This window comes from Sprattus sprattus (genome assembly GCF_963457725.1).
Source record: "Sprattus sprattus genome assembly, chromosome: 2".
NCBI classification, from domain to species: domain Eukaryota; kingdom Metazoa; phylum Chordata; class Actinopteri; order Clupeiformes; family Clupeidae; genus Sprattus; species Sprattus sprattus.
The window spans coordinates 64,107,135-64,129,459 of NC_137921.1; the positions used below are offsets into that span (position 1 = coordinate 64,107,135).

General features: G+C 41.7%; 2 protein-coding genes across 3 annotated transcripts in view; one reads left to right on the forward strand and one right to left on the reverse strand.

The window, feature by feature from the left end:
* Positions 1 to 13,426, forward strand: part of xrn2 (5'-3' exoribonuclease 2) — a 31,025-nt gene extending 17,599 nt beyond the window's left edge. For both annotated transcript variants that reach the window (XM_080832686.1, XM_080832687.1), the window contains 10 exons: positions 1,135 to 1,218; positions 2,066 to 2,163; positions 2,461 to 2,540; positions 2,689 to 2,745; positions 2,893 to 2,961; positions 4,020 to 4,148; positions 4,702 to 4,862; positions 9,470 to 9,530; positions 11,545 to 11,731; positions 12,270 to 13,426. In XM_080832686.1, the coding sequence (XP_080688812.1) occupies positions 1,135 to 1,218; positions 2,066 to 2,163; positions 2,461 to 2,540; positions 2,689 to 2,745; positions 2,893 to 2,961; positions 4,020 to 4,148; positions 4,702 to 4,862; positions 9,470 to 9,530; positions 11,545 to 11,731; positions 12,270 to 12,332 (989 nt within the window). In that variant the 3' untranslated portion in view covers positions 12,333 to 13,426. The remainder of the gene's footprint in view (positions 1 to 1,134; positions 1,219 to 2,065; positions 2,164 to 2,460; positions 2,541 to 2,688; positions 2,746 to 2,892; positions 2,962 to 4,019; positions 4,149 to 4,701; positions 4,863 to 9,469; positions 9,531 to 11,544; positions 11,732 to 12,269) is intronic.
* A 713-nt stretch (positions 13,427 to 14,139) lies between these two features.
* nkx2.4b (NK2 homeobox 4b) lies at positions 14,140 to 15,405 on the reverse strand (the record flags this gene model as incomplete). The annotated part of the gene is made up of 2 exons (XM_080860656.1): positions 14,140 to 14,807; positions 15,036 to 15,405. The coding sequence occupies 2 exons, from the start codon at positions 15,403 to 15,405 to the stop codon at positions 14,140 to 14,142; spliced, it is 1,038 nt and encodes a 345-aa protein (XP_080716782.1).
* Positions 15,406 to 22,325: the final 6,920 nt, after the last annotated feature.

Genomic DNA, 22,325 nt, shown 5'->3' on the forward strand with positions numbered 1-22,325 from the left:
AGCGTGTAGGAGTATGTTTGGTGTCAGTCAGCTGTTAGTAGCTGCTTCCAAAAATGTCATCGTCTACAACTGCATCGAGTAGCCATAAAGCAATGAGGTTATTTTAGATAGATGTTCAGCTTTACACTTTTAGTGTCAATTTCAATAATGTCACTGGGTCTTTTGTGTCTTATGTATGTAAATTCTAGTTTTGGCGCATACATAAAATTAAAAAATAGAAGTAAAATTACAATCCTGTGCGCAATTCGATATTTTTCAACATTGAAAAAGGTTTCTTATGTTTCAACTTAAGCTATCAAACAAAAAATTGCATTATATATTTTTTAATGGTAAATTATATGTCCAACAGAAAACTTGGGTGTCATATTTGTCCCTTATCAGCGTTTTCCATCTTAAAGGCCACACCAGTGTTTCTCCTTATCTTCACCCGTCCCCTGCCCCCATGTCGTTTTCCTCCATGGTTTCGCTCCTTTGACAAGGATTCACGCTTCCTTGCTTTGTTTTTGTGATGGATATTGAGTAAGATCCTCCAGTTTGAGAACCCAAACTTTAACATGATCACAACTCAATGGTTAGCCGGCACCAGCAACCAGATTCTTCTTTCTCCTCCTCATCTTCCTACCGGCGTCACCAACGTTAAAACACGAAAGGCCCCCTCTAGAGCCGGTGTTGTCCCTTCTGGGCTTCTGTAGAAACTTCCTTTAGCCACGCGGTGGCCTCAGTGGAAGACGAGCCGCTCCTATGGAGACATGAAGGGCTCATTCTTAGCTAACAAAAACACGACGATTTCGTAGTTACGGAAGATTACACTCTCATAAAACATAATTATGAATACTGTTTTCCATTTCTGCTAATAGATCCCCCTAGTTTCTACACACTGCACCTTTAAGTAACGTGTGTTTGATGGAGAGTTACATTTTATGAATAACTGTGGTGATTAATACATATGGGGAATATTGCGTATTGTATGTCATTATTATTATATTTTTTATTTAAATACCCAGAAGTGGCAATGGGCCAGACTCGTTTAAGACTGTATGTATTGGATGTACTGTATAGCGGGAAGTTGAATGACCGTGTGTGTGTGTGTGTGTGTGTGTGTGTGTGTGTGTGTGTGTGTGTGTGTGTGTGTAGGTGTGGCCCTGCTTCCCTTCGTGGATGAGCGTAGGCTGCGGGCAGCCTTGGCAGAGGTCTACCCAGACCTCACACCAGAGGAGAGTAAGTACTGTCCTCTCAAAAGAAATTATGTTGCTCCTTTTTTCCTGGTTCAAGATTGGTTTTCTGGAGCTGAATGTTTGAATTGAACACCCCTTACCTGAGTGAATTGAACACCCCTTACCTGAGTGAATTGGTTACAATTATCTGGTGGGGAAATTGACAGGTGGTATATATTGAAAAAGAAAATGACACTACATTTTTCTGATTTTTGTATAGCTTTGGAAGTTGGGCAGTGAAGTAAATCAAATATCAACATAGTTAGTTATTTCAGTGAATTCATTAACTATGTCACTTTATCAAGTGCATTAATCAGCAATGGCACAGTAAAAAATGTTTCCAGGCATTTAAACCTATGTTGTTTTTACCACAGTGAAGTAGATGCAATCAAATGGGCCTGCATGTCGGCCCTAATCAAGCCTGCCCACACTCCATCTGATCCACACACACTCTAGCTGATTAACTAGTGGATGTCTTACTCACTGCCGGACAAGCAACACTGCAACATGCTGCCATCTTAAGCGTATTCGCTTTCATTTAGTTGTAAATGTAACCCTTCAAAAATAGCTTTTATTGGACTTGAGACGCACAGTGCACTTTCATGTCAGAAGTATGTTATTTCTAAGGTGCGCAACAGACAACAATTTGCCTAATTTAATCATGTTGGATGTTTCTGCACTCCTTCATATTCTGATCAAAATGTGTTGGACGTCATGATGTAAAATTGAAGTGCCTAGATGGAAAGACAGGGAGCTGAAGTTGAGCTGAACTGAAATGATGTCGCCCGTCTAGTCACCACCCATCTCTCAATTTGCCCCGCTGACTTGAGTTGTTGTCGTTTTGTTTTCAGATAAAAGGAACAGCTTGGGAAGTGACATCATGTTCGTTGCGAAGTCCCACCCCGTTTGTGACTTCATCCATGAGCTGTACCGCGCAGAATCTCTGGAGGTGAGACGAGTGCCAAGCATGGTTGCACACTGCCAAGAGAACTGCTCCTGAACAGCACCCTACCGTTTGAATGTTAATGGAGTTATTTATTAGATATTAGATGTCAGGGTTTTTAAGGCTGTATTGGGAAGTTGTAATCCCTGGCATTGCATTCATTACCATAGCATTGCTAATGGCATGTTTTATTTTGGTGTAGTTTTTTTTAGCTCTGCTGGTAGTCTTAGAGTTAAACACAGCTGTAGCCCATAAACGGCTAGTTTGGGTTCTCTACAATCTTCTTCCTTTCTGTCTGTCCAGGGCACTCAGATCCCTGCGGAATTATGCCATGGAATCCAAGGAACATTAAATCTTGTTGAAGAGCCTATTCTACCAGATAAGTAAGGAACAACAGGTTTCACTTCTCCCGTTTTACGTTTCCAAAAGTCTTCCTGTTATTTCATGGCCCACACTGGAGGCTCAGCATGGTGGCCAGCATTGACCTTTGAACTTGACCTTTGAACTTGTGCTCCTCTTCTGCCCCCTCAGACCAGTGGAGTCTCCAATTCCCAATCTGAGAGACCTTGCACAGAACAATGCTATCGGGTGAGCATGAACTCCCATCAGACATCATTCAATCAGTGCTTTATCCAGTCTCATTATGGAGACATGGCCATTAACAACACAGAACTTGCTTAGCAACAAATGCATACTGGTCATTTTCCTAACAAGAATGTCTCTCTGTTTTCACAGAATCAAATTTTTGGACCCACAGTTTGATGTGGACTTTGTGTTCAAGGCGGTCTTGCTCCCTGGAGCCAAGTAAGTTGTCTTTACAAATATTTTTTTTTTCATACATAATGTGTATACTACGTAATATGCACTGAATTTGAGTTTCCCACAGTGCTGTAGCCTATTTTTTGTTTGTGTTTTTTTTTTTTTTTTTTCATCAAGGCCAAAGCAAATGAAATTACGAGAATGTTTAGATTCAACTTTAATATCTCCCATTTTAAAAGCGATCTCCACACAGCACTCTTTATAGGCCCATCTAAAACTCTGTTTTATCAAACAAAGGCTGACATTATATATTCAAACAATATGCTGTTCACATGAAATGCAATTCTTGTATCTATAAACCTCCAGTCATGAGTTTTTGAGTGACCTATGGCGTTGTCCAATGTCAAGTGTTTTCATGGAGACGAGCAGTGTGGTATAATGGATGACGTAATGTAAATTCATATTTTGTATTAACCGTAGGGCTGTAGAAAGTTTACAAAATGGATCATTAAACCACGGTTAAAGGAACAGTGTGTAGGATTAAGGGGAATTTACTTTCAGAACTGGAATATATAATTAAAAACTCTTATTTCATTATTGGAAGCTCACCTGTAACTACGAATCTGTGTGTTCATTCACTTAGAATGAGCACTTCATATCGACAGGATGTTGCGCCGCCATGTTTCTACAGTAGCCCAAAAGGGACAAACCTTTGCATTTCTTATTCTTGGCAGCCACTGTAGAAGAGGGAGGGGTGTTCAGTTGGTTGCATTTCAGCAACCTCACCACTAGATGCCACTAAATCCGATACTATGCACCTTTTAATAGTTTGGAGATTACGGTAACACCAACACACTTAGTCTGGCCCAGTGCTTCTCAAACCTTCAGAGCAAATGTTCTGTCCATTTAAGCTCACCTGATGGAAGGCAGTGTAATCATAATGCTCTTGATGAGCTAAATCGGGTGTGTTCAACTAATCAAGAGCCTTGCTGATTAGTCAAGTCGGGTTTGCGGCTTGACGAGAGATTAGAGCATTTTTTTTTTTTTTTTTAGACCATTTGCACACAATTTTAAAATGCCTATTTATCCTCCTTTTCGTTCAGACTTGCAGTTAAGGTCCTGAAACCTGGAGACTTTGAGAGGTCTAGCAATGGACCATGGAGACCCCAGCTTGGCTTCAACCCCAATCGCCAGCAGGTTCACCTGGACCAGTCCGCCTTCAGATCCTTGGGGTGAGTTTGGTTTAGTATTGGACTTAACTGTTAATGTGAACATCATTTTATTTGTATTTGTCTTCAGGCATGTGACATATCTCTCCATTCCATCTGTGACAACAAGCATCCTAATTGCTGGTTCTCTTGTGTCTCCGAAAACCACATTTAAAATACATCGGAGTGATTAACCATCTGGGTGCCCACACACAGTTTACACACAGGAATTATGTTCTGAGATTGTCTGCTGATTTTTCAGACACCACTTTCCCAATTAAGTCATTTATTTAGGCTAGATTGTGTCAGATTGGCAGGTGTTCAGGGATTCATTTGCATCCCAGAAACTCCGGCTAATCGTATTTATCTGGCTACATCATTCATCATTTAAATGGATGTATGCAGATCAATCATAATGTGGCTTAGACCCTTGTTTTAATGTCATGTCAGTCAGGAGTAGTGTTTTTATAATTTTATTAAATATTGTTCCTGAGCATTTGTAAGGGCCATGTGTGAACATGTAATGCATCACTCTTGTAACCATGTTGTTCCGTTTTCTTCCTTGTTTCCTCAACAGGCATCATGTGAACAGGAATCAAGGAGGCGGCCAGTACAGTCAGCCCTCTGGGGGACACCACAGGAGTGGTCAATACAGCAATGCCCCGCCCCCAAACGCTTATAACCAGGGCAACTTCCGCGGTCACCATAGAGATCAACGCCAGGCTTTCCAGCCTCAGCGTGAGTCCACCATGTCTCCTCTGCCAGCTTCCAAATTGAAGTCTGAACTTGAAAGGCTTGACATTGTCTGCTTGGACAAATACAACTAGCTTACTTGTCTTTTTAAAATTTCAGCATGCACATTTTTCCTTGTCTTTTCATGCCATATAGCATAACTTAAATGTGCAGTTCATTCAAAGAGCTCCATTTGGTAATGAGAAACCGCAATCACCACAGAGTAAAAGTCTTTCCAAATATCACAAAAGGGAAACGTGACTTTGAATAGATTTTTACTGACGGCAGTATTCAGCCACGGCTGGGCTCTGCAAAAATGTTCTCCAAATATCGATGTAAATGTTGCATTCACTGTCAGCATGTACCTGCAGAAGGTCGCACACGATAGAAACGGCACACGTTACAAAACATTTTCAAAACTGTACAACAAAAAAGCCTTTGAAAGTCTCTTAATTTAATTAAAATATTCAGAAAAAATATACTTTTATTCAAATACAATTTGTGCTGAAGGCCATACTGTTAACAGATTTCACTATTAATCCCTGACTAAGCCCGCCTACTGGCATGTGTTGGCCAATTAACCCTTACTCCCAGGCGGAGGAGTACCAAATTAAAATGACCCATGCATTGATTATCATTAGACAATGTCAAGGAAAGAAGCACCACAACTTCCCATGAATGGATGCAGTAGTGACATATACAAATGGGTAACGAAACATGGAGTATCCCAACAAAGTAAAAGCCAGTGAAACCCATGAAAATAAAACTAGTTTGAACTCACCATCCTTCGCCCTCGCCCGTGCTCTCACTGTTCCAATGTCTTTTTTACCGTGAGCGCCAGCACACACCTGAGCCGTCACTCTTGGGAAGGCTGGTATGCCCAATTTTTTTGCATAGCAGTGCCCATCTGGACAGGCAGAACCCCTTTTCTTTTTTTTCTTCTCCTCCACCCATCCCTCCATTTCCCCCCCCCGTGTCCTGTGTGCCATCCCCACGTCTCTCGCGGCCCCCTGTGCCCTCCTGTGGCGGTGTTCCGCTCCCGGCCTGACTTTGATGTGCCAATTTGCAAGTTGATGACCGATCTCATGTGGCATCTGGTGGCCTATGGGGGAGTGCAGGGCTGGGCCGGCTCCGCTGCCGTGCCACTTGATGCAAATGGAGGAGGGCTTTTTTCGAGGGGGGGGGATTTCTCTGAACAGGCAGAGCAGGTCACTCTTCCCTGGCCTCTGCTGTTCATTTCAGATGGTAAACGTGTAATAAAGTTTTTCTTTTTTTTTTTCTTCTTTTCTCCGCTTCCCTTTTGAAGGAAGTGATTTCTGATGAAGGCAATCAGACGAGGAGGCCCTTTTGTACTGCCTGAGAGTCGCGCATCCACCTTTTTTTTTTATATATTATTAGTTGTCTCTTGAAGTTGAAGAATTTAATACATCGGTGGTGGGGTTCTGGAAAGTGCTGTAATTATCCAGCGCTACTTTGGTATTGAAATTTAAGTTGGCTTTGTGAGGGCTGACTGCTGCTTATGTGCTGGGTGAAATGAGGCGCTTGTGATCTTTCCTCTCTTTCTCTACGGTCTCCGTTCCCCTTCTCTCTTCCTGGCAAATGTCAGATGAGTGTGGTAATGACAGTTTGCATACATTTCGCTGTGTTTGAGGCCAATGTGGAAAAATGTCTTGATTAGAAACCAAGGGACACGTCTTTTTAGTCTTATCCGCATTCTCCCTGAGAGCTCCCAGTCTTGAGACATTTACCCAAACTCTTTCATACTAATCATAGTCAACCATAATTACCTGAAGTCCTTTGACACAAACTCCCACTCTGAACAATATTTGTTTTGTATATAAGTATGATGGTGGCCACACCTAAACGGGTTGCCTAGTAACCATCCCTAGGTAACCTGCTTAAGAACTAATCCGTATAACAGTGCTGGCATGCCAAAAGCTGATAGGGCTCAACAAGGTTGGCCACATTTACTAATGTCTGCCAGGACCAGATTATTATTGTAATTTTAATTTGGGCGTCATAGTTTGCAAGTGTTTTCAGACATTTCCTGCCCGTCTTGTTTGAGGCCAACTCCCCGCTTTGATGGCTCCATGACTTGAGCTGGAGCATGAGAACCAGGGGAGCCCAGGGGGAAGACCCATGGGTGTCCTCCATTAAGTGAGCGTGTGCTTTGATGCACTGGCCTCTGGCACCGTTCTCCAGAGTCTGTATGTGTGTGTGATGGGACTGTCTGCTGTGCACTGGAGAGGGGATGTAACCAAAGTTAACTTCCCCCTTTTCTTCCAGGCTCTGCCCCCTGCGGGGCCATGTCAACACATGGCCTCTCACTCCCATCAAGGGCTTTTGTTGGGGTTAATCAGACCAGCTGGTAGTGAAGGGGCTGCCTAGAACAGGCAGTGGGGTGTTTTTAGGGCTAACCCTGCCCTCGGAGGAACTTCCATTTGGGTGTTTTTACACAACTGACTGTCAGAAACGTGCTCCTTGTGTGTGTGTGTGTGTGTGTGTGTGTGTGTGTGTCTAGAGACCACAGAACAGGTGGACTGTAGATATTTCTCTCCCTTAAAGTCGCACAACCATTTCAGATTGATTTGCCTTTGGAAATGTTGTCTATTAATGGCTACGTAGGGCCGGCTGTGTTTGCCCATGTAGGGGGGGGGGGGGACGAGGACGAGATGTTTGTTGGCCCACTATTGTTTTCCCCCTGTTAAGCAGATGATCAAATAGTCAGCTTTACTGTCCCCAGCCTAATGATGTTAACGTCCGCAGCAGCAGCGTCTGCAAAGGGTGTTAAGGATTTAAGATGGGATCAGGCCACTTTCACTCTCGGCCTTCTCTTGTATCGCTTGCTTATTCGATCCAGACGTCCTCAGTGAAAAGGGTGGATAACACGTTTGTGCCACTGTGCCACATTATCTGCATCCGTTGTAATCCCTGTGTTAAGTTAATGAGGAGACAGTTTGCCATGGCTTGTGTTTTGTTGCTGTGGTTGTAATCTTGTTTGGTCTTTGTGTCATCTGGGTATTGCCTGGGTTCTGTAGTATCAGATGTTTGTCAACTACAGTCTGGGGGTGTATTAAAGGGAGTGAATGTGTGGCTTTGTAATGGCCTCTCGTGTGTGTGTGTGTGTGTGTGTGTGTGTGTGTGTACACTGAGCTGAAGAGAGATGAGGTCTGAGGGACGTGGTAGGATGATAATTGGAGTGAAAGTGGGTGGTCTGCTTGTTTTTTGGCCTTCTGGTCATTAGGACAATGTCTCCGCAAACCGCAGTTGTTGATTGAGGAGATTATTATACGCCAGATTAGCACGTCTTTAGCCGCAGTTAATGAATGTGATTCTGTGGAGCTACTGCTGCTGGGTGTCCACAAAGGCAATTTCACCCCCAGTGAAATGGAAGCCATTTTTAACTTCCAGCCGAAGCATTATGTATAGATTGATGCAATCAGACAGGATTTTTTTTTCCGCTCTTAATTCCACCCTGTTATTTTGGTGGATGGTTGCTTGTCAATGCGGAGAATCAGTTACATTGTGAGGTTAACTACCCGCATTGCCATTGGTTCACAAAGCTTTTTATACATCAGCCTCGATCCAGGTTTGTGACATTTTTTCCCTCCATTAATTCTGAAGTTCTTTTTTTTTCGGTCCTCACCTCCGCCATCCCCCCCTCCTCCAGCCACTCATCCAACCTGCCCCTATAAACAAACCCAGCCTGTGTCTCGCAGCTGGTCATCGCCTTGGCAACAGCAGATTGGGAAGAAGCCGCGTTGGCTACTTTTTTTGTAAGTGTGGCTTTTTGAAGGGCTCACTGCGATGAAACCAGGGTACTTGAGCCTGTCACAATGCCGCCGGTTGAATGCTTATTTCATTTCCAGCGGAGCACATGCAAATGCAGCGTTTTTCTTTTTCGGGCTTCTGTCCTTTTCTCCTCATTTGTTTAAGGCCACGGAAATCTTCCTGTGGTTTGACGCAGCGATGTTTGCAAGATTTGACCAAAACATTTAGAATGTTAGTGTTATTACTGCAGCTGCATGTTGAATGATTATATTAATAGTCCTGAATAGTGTCCTGAAAATGGCGGCATCCATTAAGACCTCCAAGTTGCCAAATGATAAACTTTTTTTTAACATAATCATCAATCATATGACCTCTCATCCATTCTATCTCTGTAAATTGCTAACCATGATGGTCAGTTCAGATACTACATTCATGAAATTTTCATTTCTCTAAATAGATTTGTAGAAAATGATTGAAATGCTTAACAGCCATCAAGGGCTTCTCCAGTACCTCAAGGGGTTTCCTCATCTGTTATGCCAATGGTTCCTTTCCCAATCACAGGTCTCTCTATAACATGTCCATGTCCGTTTTTAAGCCTACTTCGAATGACTGTAAAATTAAAGTGTGTGTGTGTGTGTGTGTCTTACGTGTGTGTGTGTGTGTGTCTTACGTGTGTGTCCTTTTTGAAAATAGTTTTTATTAAAAAAAAATATATAATAATAATAAAATTCCAGTTCCCAACCTATAAGGGAATGTCATGGGTGCGCTGGCCTCTACCTGGGCTATTTCATTGCTCCTGTCACAGCAAGGTGGGAAATAAAAATCCTCTTTGTCCTCCTCAGATTCCAGGCAACAGGCGTTCCCACAGGCCCCCCCATCATCTAACCCACCGCTCTTCCCAAGGTAAGCCCCCGGCCTTTGTTCTCCTCTTCACCATGTTTTCTTCAGATGACCCCGCTTCTCTTCCGGGTTGATCCTTAGAGACCATTTTGGGCTTTACACATGAACACACACAGACATGCACACTGTTCCGGTGTTTTTGCAAGCACCCATCAGCAAAGCCTGAAACCACTGCTCCTTTTGATGACCCAAGACATAAGGGGGCACTAATGGCTTTTATTTACAATCACAGCAACTACCGGGTTAAATTCATCTTAAATTTGAAGACCGTAATCTGAAATGTTGCATTCACTTAAAATGGAGGGAGAGGATCAGTTCACGACAGAATAAGCCTAAAATGTCTGCTGATACAGGTGGGCATTGTGTTGTGTGGTGTGGTGTGGTACATGATGTATGAGGTATAAGAAGTGGTCAAGCCTCAAGTTTCCAAGTTGCTGAAACATGCTACGAATGTTTGGCTTTGACTAGTAATTTAGGTTGGCTAGGACGCAGGTGGGTTCTCTATGATTTGAAGGGGGTACCATGTCAGAGGCTGGAAACCTTTTATTTGGAGGAAGGCACAGAATTGTTTGATTGCTCCAAACTCCATTTCTGACCAGCCCGGTGAAGGCATTGAACAGGCTCCTGTGTTGATCATTTTTTCTATATATTTTTTTGTTTTGTTTAATGTATAGCCAACCAATATTATTTACTTCATTTATTCTTTGTATTTTTTTTTGTTGGCCTGGTGTATTGGTATGACACTGCCATGCGAAAGCTAAGGAACACACTTCCTCCAGGTGAGGGGGAAAGATCTCTCTCTTGGGGCACCATGGGGGGTGGGTGGTTGCTGGCCCGGCTCAATCCCCAATGAGTTTATCAGGGGAAGGCTAAACAAATGTCCCCTCAAGAGCCTCACAGGACTTAATGAGGCAGCACTAACGCAGTTTCAGCGCCGTATCGTTCCTGAGCCGCGGTCACCGGCGTCCTCACAGACCGGCCATTCATGTTGGCTCCAGACCCTCTTGAGGAACTAATCAGCTTCTTTTGGCTTCAGCTTCTCAGGCCGGCCAGTCCCATTGTGGACTGCCGTCACCTTAGGTCAGTAGTTATTAGTGGCGACTGAAACACAGTTTTTCTTTAACTAATTTATGAGGCCCCCCCCCCACTCCTTTCCTCCCCCCGCCCTGAATGAAATGCAGAAGAAGGAACTTGGAAGAGGGATTATGGATTCCAGGCCACTGGTAAAGGAAGCGAAGTGGGGAAATGTGACAGGATTCAGTAATGAGGGATGGATGGATGGATGGGTGGATGGGTGGATGGGTGGGGAGATGAATGAAGGAATAGTGCGGTGGGGTTGCTAGAAGTAGAAGATTAGTGGCGGAAGGGCCTGGATGTTTGGGTTACGTGTCTGTGCCACGTGATGGAGGCATTCATGATGAATCTGTGAAGACTAGTGTGATGCGGGGTGAAAAGCAGGCATGGAGGGGTTTCGTTTGGTGCCGCTGACTTGTTCAACGGTTTCAAATCTTCATGCATGGAGTTTTACTTTGTTTTGACTAGCTGACAGAATTGTAGTGCTCCCCAATTTAGTGTTGGTTCGGAAGGATTGGTTTGGAAGGATAGCGTCATGTCATCAGGTGTGTTTTCTATTTGGAAGAGATAAATACGTTATGCTGAATGCTGTGTACAGGTCTGCGCTAATTAGCAGAGATGTTGCCAGGTCACCACAGCTCATTGAAAAAGGCCTCAATGGGACTTGAAACGGTTCCCCCACACACACTGATCACACCACCTGACATATGAGGACGAGAACGGAGGAGGGGGAATTATGAAGAGGCCTCCAGTTTCAGCTTGTCCTCTTGGAGCTGTGCACATTTGTCATTGTTGATCTGAAAACCCAAGCAATAGTTTCTGTGTTGTGACTTTTAAGTTTGTTCTGTTTTTTTTTTTCTTTTTCTTAGTTTTTTTTTCTTATACGGCTTACCTACTATTTGCAACCTTTCATGACGGTCTGTCTTTGCTTTGACCTGTGCAGGCCACCGTATGGTGGAGGCCAAGGCTGGGACCGGGCGATGCAGTCGCAGGGCCAAGCCTTCCAACACAACCAGCAGCGCGGCCAAGGGGGCCAACATGGGGGCCGCGGGGGGTACCAACAACATGACAACCGCAGAGACGATCGGCGGGACGAGCACGGACAACAACAACCACAGCAGCAGCAGCAGGTTGGTGCTCCTTATTTGCATTTAGCTTCTTGGAGCTTTGTGAATTATGAGCACAAATAAAAGAACAATTAAATGTTCCCATGTGTAAAGACTGAGCCATTTGGGATTTCCGAGAGAAACTGCAGGGACCGGTGTTCAGATTGAGCGTTCCATGTGTTTGACTGATTCCTGATCATTAACTCATTACTCATGGATGACCATATCTGAACATATACAGGATGTGGTGGTTATGAAGCATATCAGCAATCCATAAAGGAACCATCAAAGCAGTAGTATAAATTACACCCTATTCACACCTTTCAATAAGTAAGACAAGTTTTGACTCTTGACTTTAACCCTTCTAAATTTAACTGGGAAAGTTGGAACACGACGCTCATCTAAATTTGTCAACCAAGCCCTGGACTGTCAAGATAACCCTCCGTCTTGTCTTTACTGTCGTTCTTAGGCTTTATTTTTTTATTTTTGAACGTGTATTTAATATGTGTGTTTTCAGACACAAGTGTAGGTTGGTGATCTTTTCACTCTTCTGCTTCCATAGGGGTACAACACCGGACGGAACTATGCCCTGCCACCACCTGCAAGAAAATATAACTGGAGTTAAATCTTCGATGTTTTTGTCTTTTGACCAGCTAAAGGCTTACTTTTCATTTTGACGTTTCTCAATGTTTTTTTTTTTTTTTTCCTTTTTTCTCTGAGTAACTTAATCTTTGGGGGTCTATTCATTTGTAAAAAAAAAAAAATGTATATTTCTCATTGTTTTACTGAAAATGTTCTTACTTGTTTTTAAGAATAATGCCTGTAAAACATGAAATACAAGTGAGTCAAAAGACACTGAGGTGTTATTGTTTTTTTTTTATGCAAGTGATCTTTATTTTAAGTAGTAGATTGAATGTTAGCATTTCTGCGGATAGCAGCCTTTGAAACGTTAATTTAATAAGCCTTGCTCAGTTCCATCTTTGAGAAACTCAGGTGAGTTGACTGCTTATGAATTGTATTAGAAAGGAAATGTCCAAAATGGTGACATTTAAAGAACTTGGCTGGGATCATGAATGCTATTCCATTAATCAGCAATTACAAATGTAGATGGCCGATTTGAAAGACTACAGTGGAATTGGTGTGAATCTAATTAAGAAGGAAACGTAGCGTCTAGCTGTTTCTGTCCTTTTAGTTCCAGCAAAAATAGGAGGTAAACCTCTTTTTCTTTTCTTTTTTTCGTAAGGATCTATGTCCAACGTAAGTGAGTTGATATGTAGACCTATATCAATGCACATCCGTGCTTAAACATTTAAAGGCCATCAGCTACAAATGCACGTCATTGTGTTCAGAAAAGTTTGCATCAGATCAGCCAATTTCCCCCAGACAGAAATAATTCAGTGTTTTGATAAATTTGATAGATTTTCTCCCACAGTGAACGTGAAAATGTGTTCTTGTTAATGTGGGAATATTTGTAGCCTATTAATGTGAACGCTCACTGTCTAGATAAAATTAAGATTTTTTTTGTAGTTTGTTTTTAAACCAAAAGGACTATATTCTGTAAAAGGTTCTATTACGTTTCAATCTCAATTAAGTCCGCTATCAATAGCCTATTTCTTAGTATTTTATTTATCTCTACTACCAGATGAATATTGATGCCAATAGGCCGGCTTACTGGAAAATGTCCTTATCCAAAAATGCAATTAAAATCTTTCAAGAGTTGTTTCTTATCCGTTATTTAATCCAAAATGTGGTTTATTAAAATAGACATGTGATAGTCTGCCGCGTGTAAAACGCTGACGCGACAATCCTTAGACTAATGTCCGTTCATGAAAGAAGCTGAAACATTGCATGATATGCACTTCTATTAAACTGAAACCAACAGAATGAAAGAATTTTCCGTCACATTATTTATTATCATATTTAAATATGATTTGTTTTTTTCCAATATATATATGTATTTCAGCAGCCATAGCATTATGATTAACTTACAAAATATTTGAAGTAAAACACAATGTACATTTGTAACAGAGTAATACGATGCTGACCGTTGTGTCAGATATGTACATTCCCCAAGCCCCAAAAAAGTATTGTTCAGTTTCATCAGGTAGAATAATTAGTTGAAAATTGGCTTTTTTTGCAGATTTTTAATTAACAATTTTTTTTCCCCGCTCCCATATATTAGAAAAATGTCATTTTAACAGTTTGACGCATGTGTGTTGCGTAATGTGTCAAAATATATTGAAATAAGAGACAGATCTCTTGTATACATTGGCAAACTGTCCTTTCAGGTGTTTAAAAAAAAAAATGTAGATTTTGACAAGGCGTTGTATTGCGTCCAGAAAAAGAGTTCCTTTTTAATATTGCCCAAAAATCCTTTTTCAGTTGTCGCGTGGAAAATTACAAAAACGGATTATAGCAGTTGCCCATCAGCTCTACCAAGTTCTGCCATAGAGCAGGTTGGAGTTGACTATGTTACTAGTATACTCGATCAGTGCAGCATCTGTCTGAGACATGTTGCCCATCTGACCGTGTAGGATAGGAGGGCTCGGTGACATGTCGTCCAGGTCTTCAGGGGAGCCCAAGGGGTGGACGGCCTGGCTCTGATGCTGAAGGATTGTATGGCCTGCCGCAGTCATCACATCAGTAGATAGGGTTTGTTGTTGCACCTGCTGGTGCACCGACGTCGGTGTGCTGGAACCGTTCTGGCACGGCTTGCCGTCCTTTACGAGGACGGGAACTGCCACCCGTCTTGGCGACTGCGTCTGTGGGCACACATTGCCACTCTCCTGTTGTAGCTGTACTGACACTTTGTCCTTGGCTTGGCGTTTCATTTTGTACCTGTGGTTCTGGAACCAAATCTTGACCTGTGTCGGTGTAAGGTGGATCATGCTGGACAGGTGCTCCCTCTCCGGAGCCGAGAGATACTTCTGCTGTTTAAAGCGCCGTTCCAGCTCGTACACCTGAGCCTGAGAGAACAAGACACGACGCTTCCGTCGGGGAGCGGAGTGTAATGTCACCATAGATTTTGTGCCATCCATCCCGCTCAAGGTGCCCATTCCAGCCATATTCATGCCAGTCGGTGTCCCCATGAATCTAGAGACTTTAAATACAGTTGAGTTGACAATTAGTATATTTTTTAAACATTTCAATGATAGAAAATGTCAAATCAGTGATATGCAATTTCAGCATCTGAAAAGAGAACTTTTTAAAAATGTTTTGTAATTGCAAAGTATAGGTTAAGTGTTGGACTGTTAACATTTGTTTTAACTTTGCAACAACGTGCAAACATATACAAAATCACATCAATGAAAGAGTAGGTGAGACTTACTTGTTGGGTAGCGGGTTTCGGTATTTGCGCCATACCAAGCCGTTGCCGTTGCGCCGTTCCTCATCGTATCTTGGTAAGATGGGAGATCGCCCATATTGCCAATGCTCCCGTTACAGTATCCTCCCATGGCCGAGTGTGTGAACTGAGACACCCCGTGGGGCATGTGGTAGGTAGTAGCCACAGCGGTGTTGTGAGCCATGGCATGTTGTTGCATGCTCGGCTGAGATACCTGCTGTTGTCGGTATGCGCCAAGCGGAGAGGAAAGGTTTCCTGTTCCCTCCATGCAACCAAACTTTTTGTATGTCTCCTCCATCGGGCTCAAAATGTCTGTCACTGAGAAAGGAGTTGAGTGCTTAGGGCTCAAGGACATGATTCAGCCCGCAGGTAAAATTTCCGAGTCTGCCACAAGCGGTGGTGTGGTGCAGGATGCGCCTCTCCACTGCTCTATATGTGAGTTCTCCTACTCTGCCTGAGACCCAATTGATCGCCTTGGAGGAGGCAAGCCGTGTACGCTCTTATCTTGGGGTTTATTCTAGCCAGGCGCCAGGTTTACGACAAACACAAGGGGCGGAGCAATGTCCCAAACGAGCCAACAATGGCCATTGACATTTTAGCGGGGTAATTGAAGAAAATGCTACTTTTGGTAAAAAAAAAAGATAAGCAAAGATGGCATCAGAATATTTGTGGGAGAATCAGTCTAAATTGTTATTTCGCAAGTGCATGACTAAGTCGTCGAACATGTTTGACGCAGAACAGCCTCATATTAACTTCTAGCAGTTTGGCTATAATATTAAAATAGATGGTCATCAGCTTATTATTTGAGAGCACTAACGGTGTACAGTCAAATTTTTTTGGGTCTCATTTTTCAGTAGCAAATATGTAAGGGATTTAATGTTATCAACCGGGTTCAAGCTAATGTGTGATTGGTCTAGAACACACTTGTTTAAAACTTACAACAAAGTGTGTTGGCTAATGGATCGGTTAAATGCAGGAAATAAGTCTGCAGTTTAACGAGCCTTATTTGTATTGCTTCGAGTAATATTTTGACCTTGACAGCCTAAAGGTTTACACCAAAGCGTTTTACTTATAATAACATCTAAAGCTTATTTGGTGAATGTAATTCCGCATGAGTTGAATATGAAGACTATTACCCACTCAAATCTGCCCGTTAGATCGATAGATACGCTTTTCTTTGTGTTTTATTTTCAGAATTAATGTAGCTATAATATAGGTTGATATATCAATATACATCTACAAACATGTATCACTATGTATAGTCGCGAAGGAAAGCAGACCCCTGTTACAGTTACAGACAGTTATTGGTCTGCTGCTGGGTTGGGACAAAATTAGGTATAGTAATTATATTTATAGAAAACTATGAAATTCATGCATCAAACGTCTTAATGGGTGCCTGGTCTAAATAGGTTTAGCCAAATACATTTTCCCAGGGCTGTATCCTTTACATCTAATCCATATATAATATATGTGTACGTGTTTAAGATTTACAGTGGCACATTCGAAGTAATTAAGTGTGGTGTAAACTATGTCCTTTAGAGAATATTATGGTTAAACGGGGAATTGTGAGGTTAATAGGCCTACGTCTAGACTAAGACTAACCTTTTCTCTTTGTGCAGGGTAGATGGTTTTTGAAAATACAACCACCAAAGATGCACTATGATGCACTTGAAGATACAAAGTTGAACACTCAGTGTTGGCTGACTCCTAAGGTGCACGCTCTTTTCATCAATACGAATTTTAAGAGCATCTGTTCATCCAAAATTGGCCTTAACGGCAATCGCCGGCTGTGGTAAGGGGACATAGCTCTGTATGCAAATACGAGCCTCTCAACCTCGCAGACCATTGAGTCAGAGGGCATGACAGAGGGCCACAAAACGCAACTCCAACTCACCAGTCCCGCCAGTGCGCTGCGGCTGGGACACCAATGCGACCTTTATGTATGCCCTAAAAGGCATTTCTCATTATCTTTCGGCTTCAATTGCAGCATGTTGTGGAGCTGACTTTGAAGCTAAAGACAACGCCGTTCTATGTGTATACGACCCACTGGAGCCTAGAAAAGTTGGAAACTGAAAATCAGAAACTTCCTGCTTACCAGAAGCCTACGGCCGGATTTGGATTAAACAGGTAAACAAGTTATTATTGTGTACCATTTGCAAATTTCATATGCACTAGTAAACGAGTGAAAACTGTTGAATACCTGCAGATTTATTATTATACTTACTATTAAAAAGGTATTTGGCGGGCAGCATTAATCATGAAAGCCCAATACAAAATAACCAGATAGTGGGAAAGTAACTATGTTTTTTCTTCTAAAGTTCAAAGATCGGAACAAAGTTTTACACTAGTTTATTGGGAGAAATGGTTCCAAACGGCAGGTGTAAAGGCAAGTTAAAACAAAGAATGTTATTAATTAAGCCGATAGGCTATATTTATCCTAAATTACCACTGTTATGCATAGTGGTAGCATAAAATGGACCCTATTGTTTTACCAAATATCAAGAAATCTGTAGATTAAAGTTGTGAATTTGACGCAAGATTGAATTGTTCCTTGGTGAGCATACTCTAGGAAAACTACGTTTTTATACTACAACACTTTGTGGAAATTCTCAAGAAAAATAGGCTTTTAAGGTGCCTATAGATCAATGGGGCACTTGATTAATTTTGGACATCGGGATTCAATATCTTCACAGGACGATTTGGAGAGGCCAGTGAAGAATTTGCGCGCTTGGAGAGAGGGCCGAGGTCCTGAACCAGCCCCTCCAAGGGACCACAGATGTAATTGAAACAAATGAGCTTCAATGCAGGTGTTGCTCGTCAACAAAACCTCTAAAGCACATCTTCAAAGGCTGACCTTCCAATATGTTAATAAAGACCAAGATTAAGTGGGTTCTTAGTGTAGGTATCTAAACGAGAGCATTGCGTAGCCACATATCTTAGTATGTAAACTTGCTTCAAGAAAGGGGTGTTTAGGGGGAGACAGCAGTACTAATAGCCTAGTAGCCTCGTACGTAACCGGAATGTGAGTACACCTGCAGCGATGCCAAACAACGAGCAAGTCCTCCAACCAAGACCTAACTAATGTGGGAAAACCTACCTTACTCCGTGATCTAAATGTCGCAATACGCACAGAAATGAGGGATCTATCTCATTGAGACCTTTGTTATGCAGGTTAACTGGACTTTGGTCATTGTACGGCTTGGAATTTACAGACCAGCCAACTTCATAAAGGTCTCTGATATCATGCTTCGTACAAAGCCCCAATAGAGGCCTACATTTTGAAATATTAGTTTCACAGGCCATTACATTTGGTGTTATTTCTTTTTCAGTTTGCATAGAAAAATGAAATCAGCAAAACCTCACTGAGAAATGCCACTTTATTTTATGAGGATGTTTCTGTTACATGGATTTTTCCTGGAAGGATTGTCTTAGGAGAAAAGCAGTTCCAGTAAGTTAAAAATAGTAAATTCTCTATCGCTCTCCATATTTTGCTAAATTTTACCTTAGTGTGTCCTTCAACCATTTCAGATTCGATGTCGCTCATTCACACCGGCTCTTAAAATGTTCTGTCTTCCTTTTAATGGGAAAAGCACTTGAGATGCCTGTGCCCAGGTGTAGGCTCCTGCAGTACAGTGTGGCTACTTGAGAACGCTACATCTTCCGGCGGAAAGGTGAAAGGTTCATCTCCGCGCAGCATGTAAGTGACAGGCCTCTTGAGGTCCCCTTTCTTCTATAGCCGCCTCATTCTCCCACAATTAATGTTTCTTAAGGATGGAAATGATGCTAATAGCAGAAAACCAGTGCAGTGTATGTTAGTGGAGATTTTGGATTTGAATGTTGGGCCTCACTGATGAATTTAGGACTTAAAAAACTGGATTTTTTTTTGTAATTATTTGTGTCGTTTGATGTCTTTCTGTGCATCTTACAAATTATTAAGTATCAAAGCTATGAGCTCAGGCCGACAGTGTTTTCTTGGTGCAATTGTGTGTTTCTGAGACGCTATTTATTCTCGCTGTAATCCCGTGTTGTTTGAGTTCCAATTCAAACAAATTTTGTCACGACACAGCTGAGAATAGTTGGCATATGTGCAATGCTTTTTGTATAATTTCCAGTTTTCTTGGCCACTTGCTCGTCCGCGCGCGCGCAAACACCCACGTCACACAAACAATCACAAACACGTGGGTTTTAATATCATGAAATTAACTCCACGAATATAACTCTTTCTTATTAACTTTGTGTGGTATTTCACAGCATTATCATGATATATTCACCGGTGTGAAGTTGATGAAATAGAGATGAGCCTAGATGAGCTACAAATGTTCAGAAAGCATTGCTTGGCTTGCTCAACAGATATTGAACTATTTTACACAGAATATGCAGAGAGTAGAGCTGGAAGGACCAAGGGCATACGCATTTCCAAAGGTGATATATAATTTTTAATTTTACTTTTGAAATTCACGCTACTAAAAGGACAAGGCTATGTTGCTACAATTATACAATTGTTAGGCTTTATTGGTTTACATGGTGTTGGTTTCTGGGAAATTGCAGTATACATGTCTGGAAAGACAGCCTAAAGACAAACTATTATTTGTGAAATCTGTGAAATATCATACTGTGTCAAATAAAACCATTGTTTTTACTGTTCAATATTATTACCGTTAATCTGAAATGGCCCATGCACCTTGCTTTTCATTTCTTCGCGTTTGCTTGAAATGGACAGATACGCAAGGGAAGAATAATTCGTGTAGTCGTGTCGCTTTGTTGACCCTCTTGTGTCTATTGTTCCACAGGTAGGCAGCGTTCTCGTTAAAGTGTGTGGGCTAGTTAATCAATCTTTGCGTGGTTTACGTTTTGTCACAAAACATAAGTGGTAATAATCCTCTGCGCTGACTAATGTCGAAAAAGAGGCATAGTCACTTGAAAATACTTTCTAAACTGTTGTCACCGATACCTAATTTTAAGTTTATAAATAACTCGCATTGCCAGTGCTCGGACAGGCTTTTTCTAACGTTGGCCAATTTAACTCTGAAATTGCACCACCCTGAAATGACAGAAACGTCCTTTGACCAGAAAGGCAACCAACCTGTAAAAAATGCATCCAAGGATCAGGATGAAATTTTAACCTTTAGACCATAATACTTAAACGGAAATGAATAGGGGAGACTAGGTAGGCCTACTATTGTAACATTGTTTTGCATTTTGTAGTCTGCTTTCTGTCGTGTTGCAAAAAAAAAAAAAAAAAATCATCATTAGTGACACCTTTCATTTTAACTACATCTTGCGTCTCTATATTTACCTCACTAATGCAGGCACATGTGCCTTACTTTTTCTGTAATTTCCATCTAAATGCGGTGCGTGCCTTTGGGACAGCTGATTACGTGTCGGGACAATTGTAACAGTGCCCTAGGACAATTGTAACGTGCCATTTTAGAGGCGAAAAGTAAAATGTATGGCAACAGCCATGCATTATTCAAACCAAAATAGTGGTGGATAATGTTTTTTCTGTAAACTGTTCTCTTTTTCAAAATGCCTGTAAGATACTTGCTTACAAACCAAAGGTGTCACATTTTGGAAAAAGTAGCTAGCCTATTTCACTGGCTTGCTATGAGCTTGCTGTATGCAACCAATTGTAGGCTACTCAATTGCCCTCAGCCGACCTCTCCTTATATTTGTTAATGGGATAAAATTGGAATAAAACACCTGTTATGCAGCTCATAGTTTTACTAGCATCTTGTTCGCAAATCACTGATCAAAACCACCTGTTAGCCTACTTGTGTTCCTGTCAACACTCACCAATTAATTGGGCCGTCACAATCTTGGGCAAAAATTGAAAGTTACACATTTGCCAAAAAGACTTTAGTCTATACGTTTTGACAGAGACTGAGTCACAGTTTTACCTTTTAAAAGCGGTCTGCTGACGCCATCACACACAACGTCTGCAAGTTTCATCGCATTAAGTTCTGAGACGATCTGAGAAATTAAACGTGTAATAACGGTCCCCGGGTTATAACTGTAGCCTACTCCGTACACTAAAGGTTCAAATATGAATGCCAACCGATAAGCAAAATATAAGAGAGAGTAGCCTATGCTATGCTATATGTTTCCTGTTCTATTTTCTGAATTGAATTCACACTTCGCTCAACACAAAACTCACATTCCGGATTTGACAGAAACTTTAGTTGTCCATCTGTTGCCTTTATAAGAGACACACTTGCACCTGTGATATTAAACTGGGTTTATTTTCTTTCTACATTTTGCCACATTCATGTAAACATGTTGCACTGGATAAGGCTCCACCTGTCTTGTTGGGCTGTAAGCTCTTCCACACGCGTGACCCATCTGACATCATAACTGCTTCATTTAGATAGAAAAGCAACTCCGATAATAACTCAGAATAAATCATCTTATCTGAAGTATAGAAATATTTCAACGTGTTTAGAGTACATTTTGACTCAGCAATTATATCCCAAATATGGCACAACCGAACAACAGAGAATTCAATTATTAAAGGCTTTTTTTTCTGGGGTCCTACTTGGACTCTGCCTCCAGTGGCCACCAAGCGAATTGCAGTCCTACTGCAAACCACTACTGCAGAGATGGGTTTCAATCATACATCATACATCAGTAACTCCACCAGCACACATATTCCATCTCACAGTGTACCCCTCTGGATTTTCTTCATTACTTACTACAAACACCCTTTTTCTGAAGTGATATTTAAGCCACATCCAGCACCGCCCATTTTCAAGGAAGGTTAACTGCCAGCACCATCTTTGGTCCTCCGTACCAGTTCAAATGAGCTGTAAAAGAAACATTCAGGTGATTGTAACTGCAGATGAACATGACAGTTTCTTCTGCACACAAATCCCACTTGCACCTCTGCTTACATGAAACTGATCCCAATTCAGTCTGTTCAGTCTACAGAGAGTTTGTGTGTGGGCTGAGCCTGAATGCATCCTGGCTGTACATTTCAGATGCACCATGTTGGGTCAGTGACCAACTCAGACCTGAGATAGCAAACTCTAAATTACCAGCTCCGATCATAAAAGCACCATCAGTTCATTCAGACAAGGTATGGTTGTGTCACCCTATAGGAAAATTAAAAACCCTTATCCATTAACTTTGATAATGCATGTCTAATGCCTTTGCCTGCCGCACACCTGTCTAAGTAGCCTTCAAGCAAAGAGAACATTTATAATATTGCAGGAAAGCTTTATTAATATTTACATTCACATAATATTCATAATATCATAACATTAAGTTATTCTAAAGTGT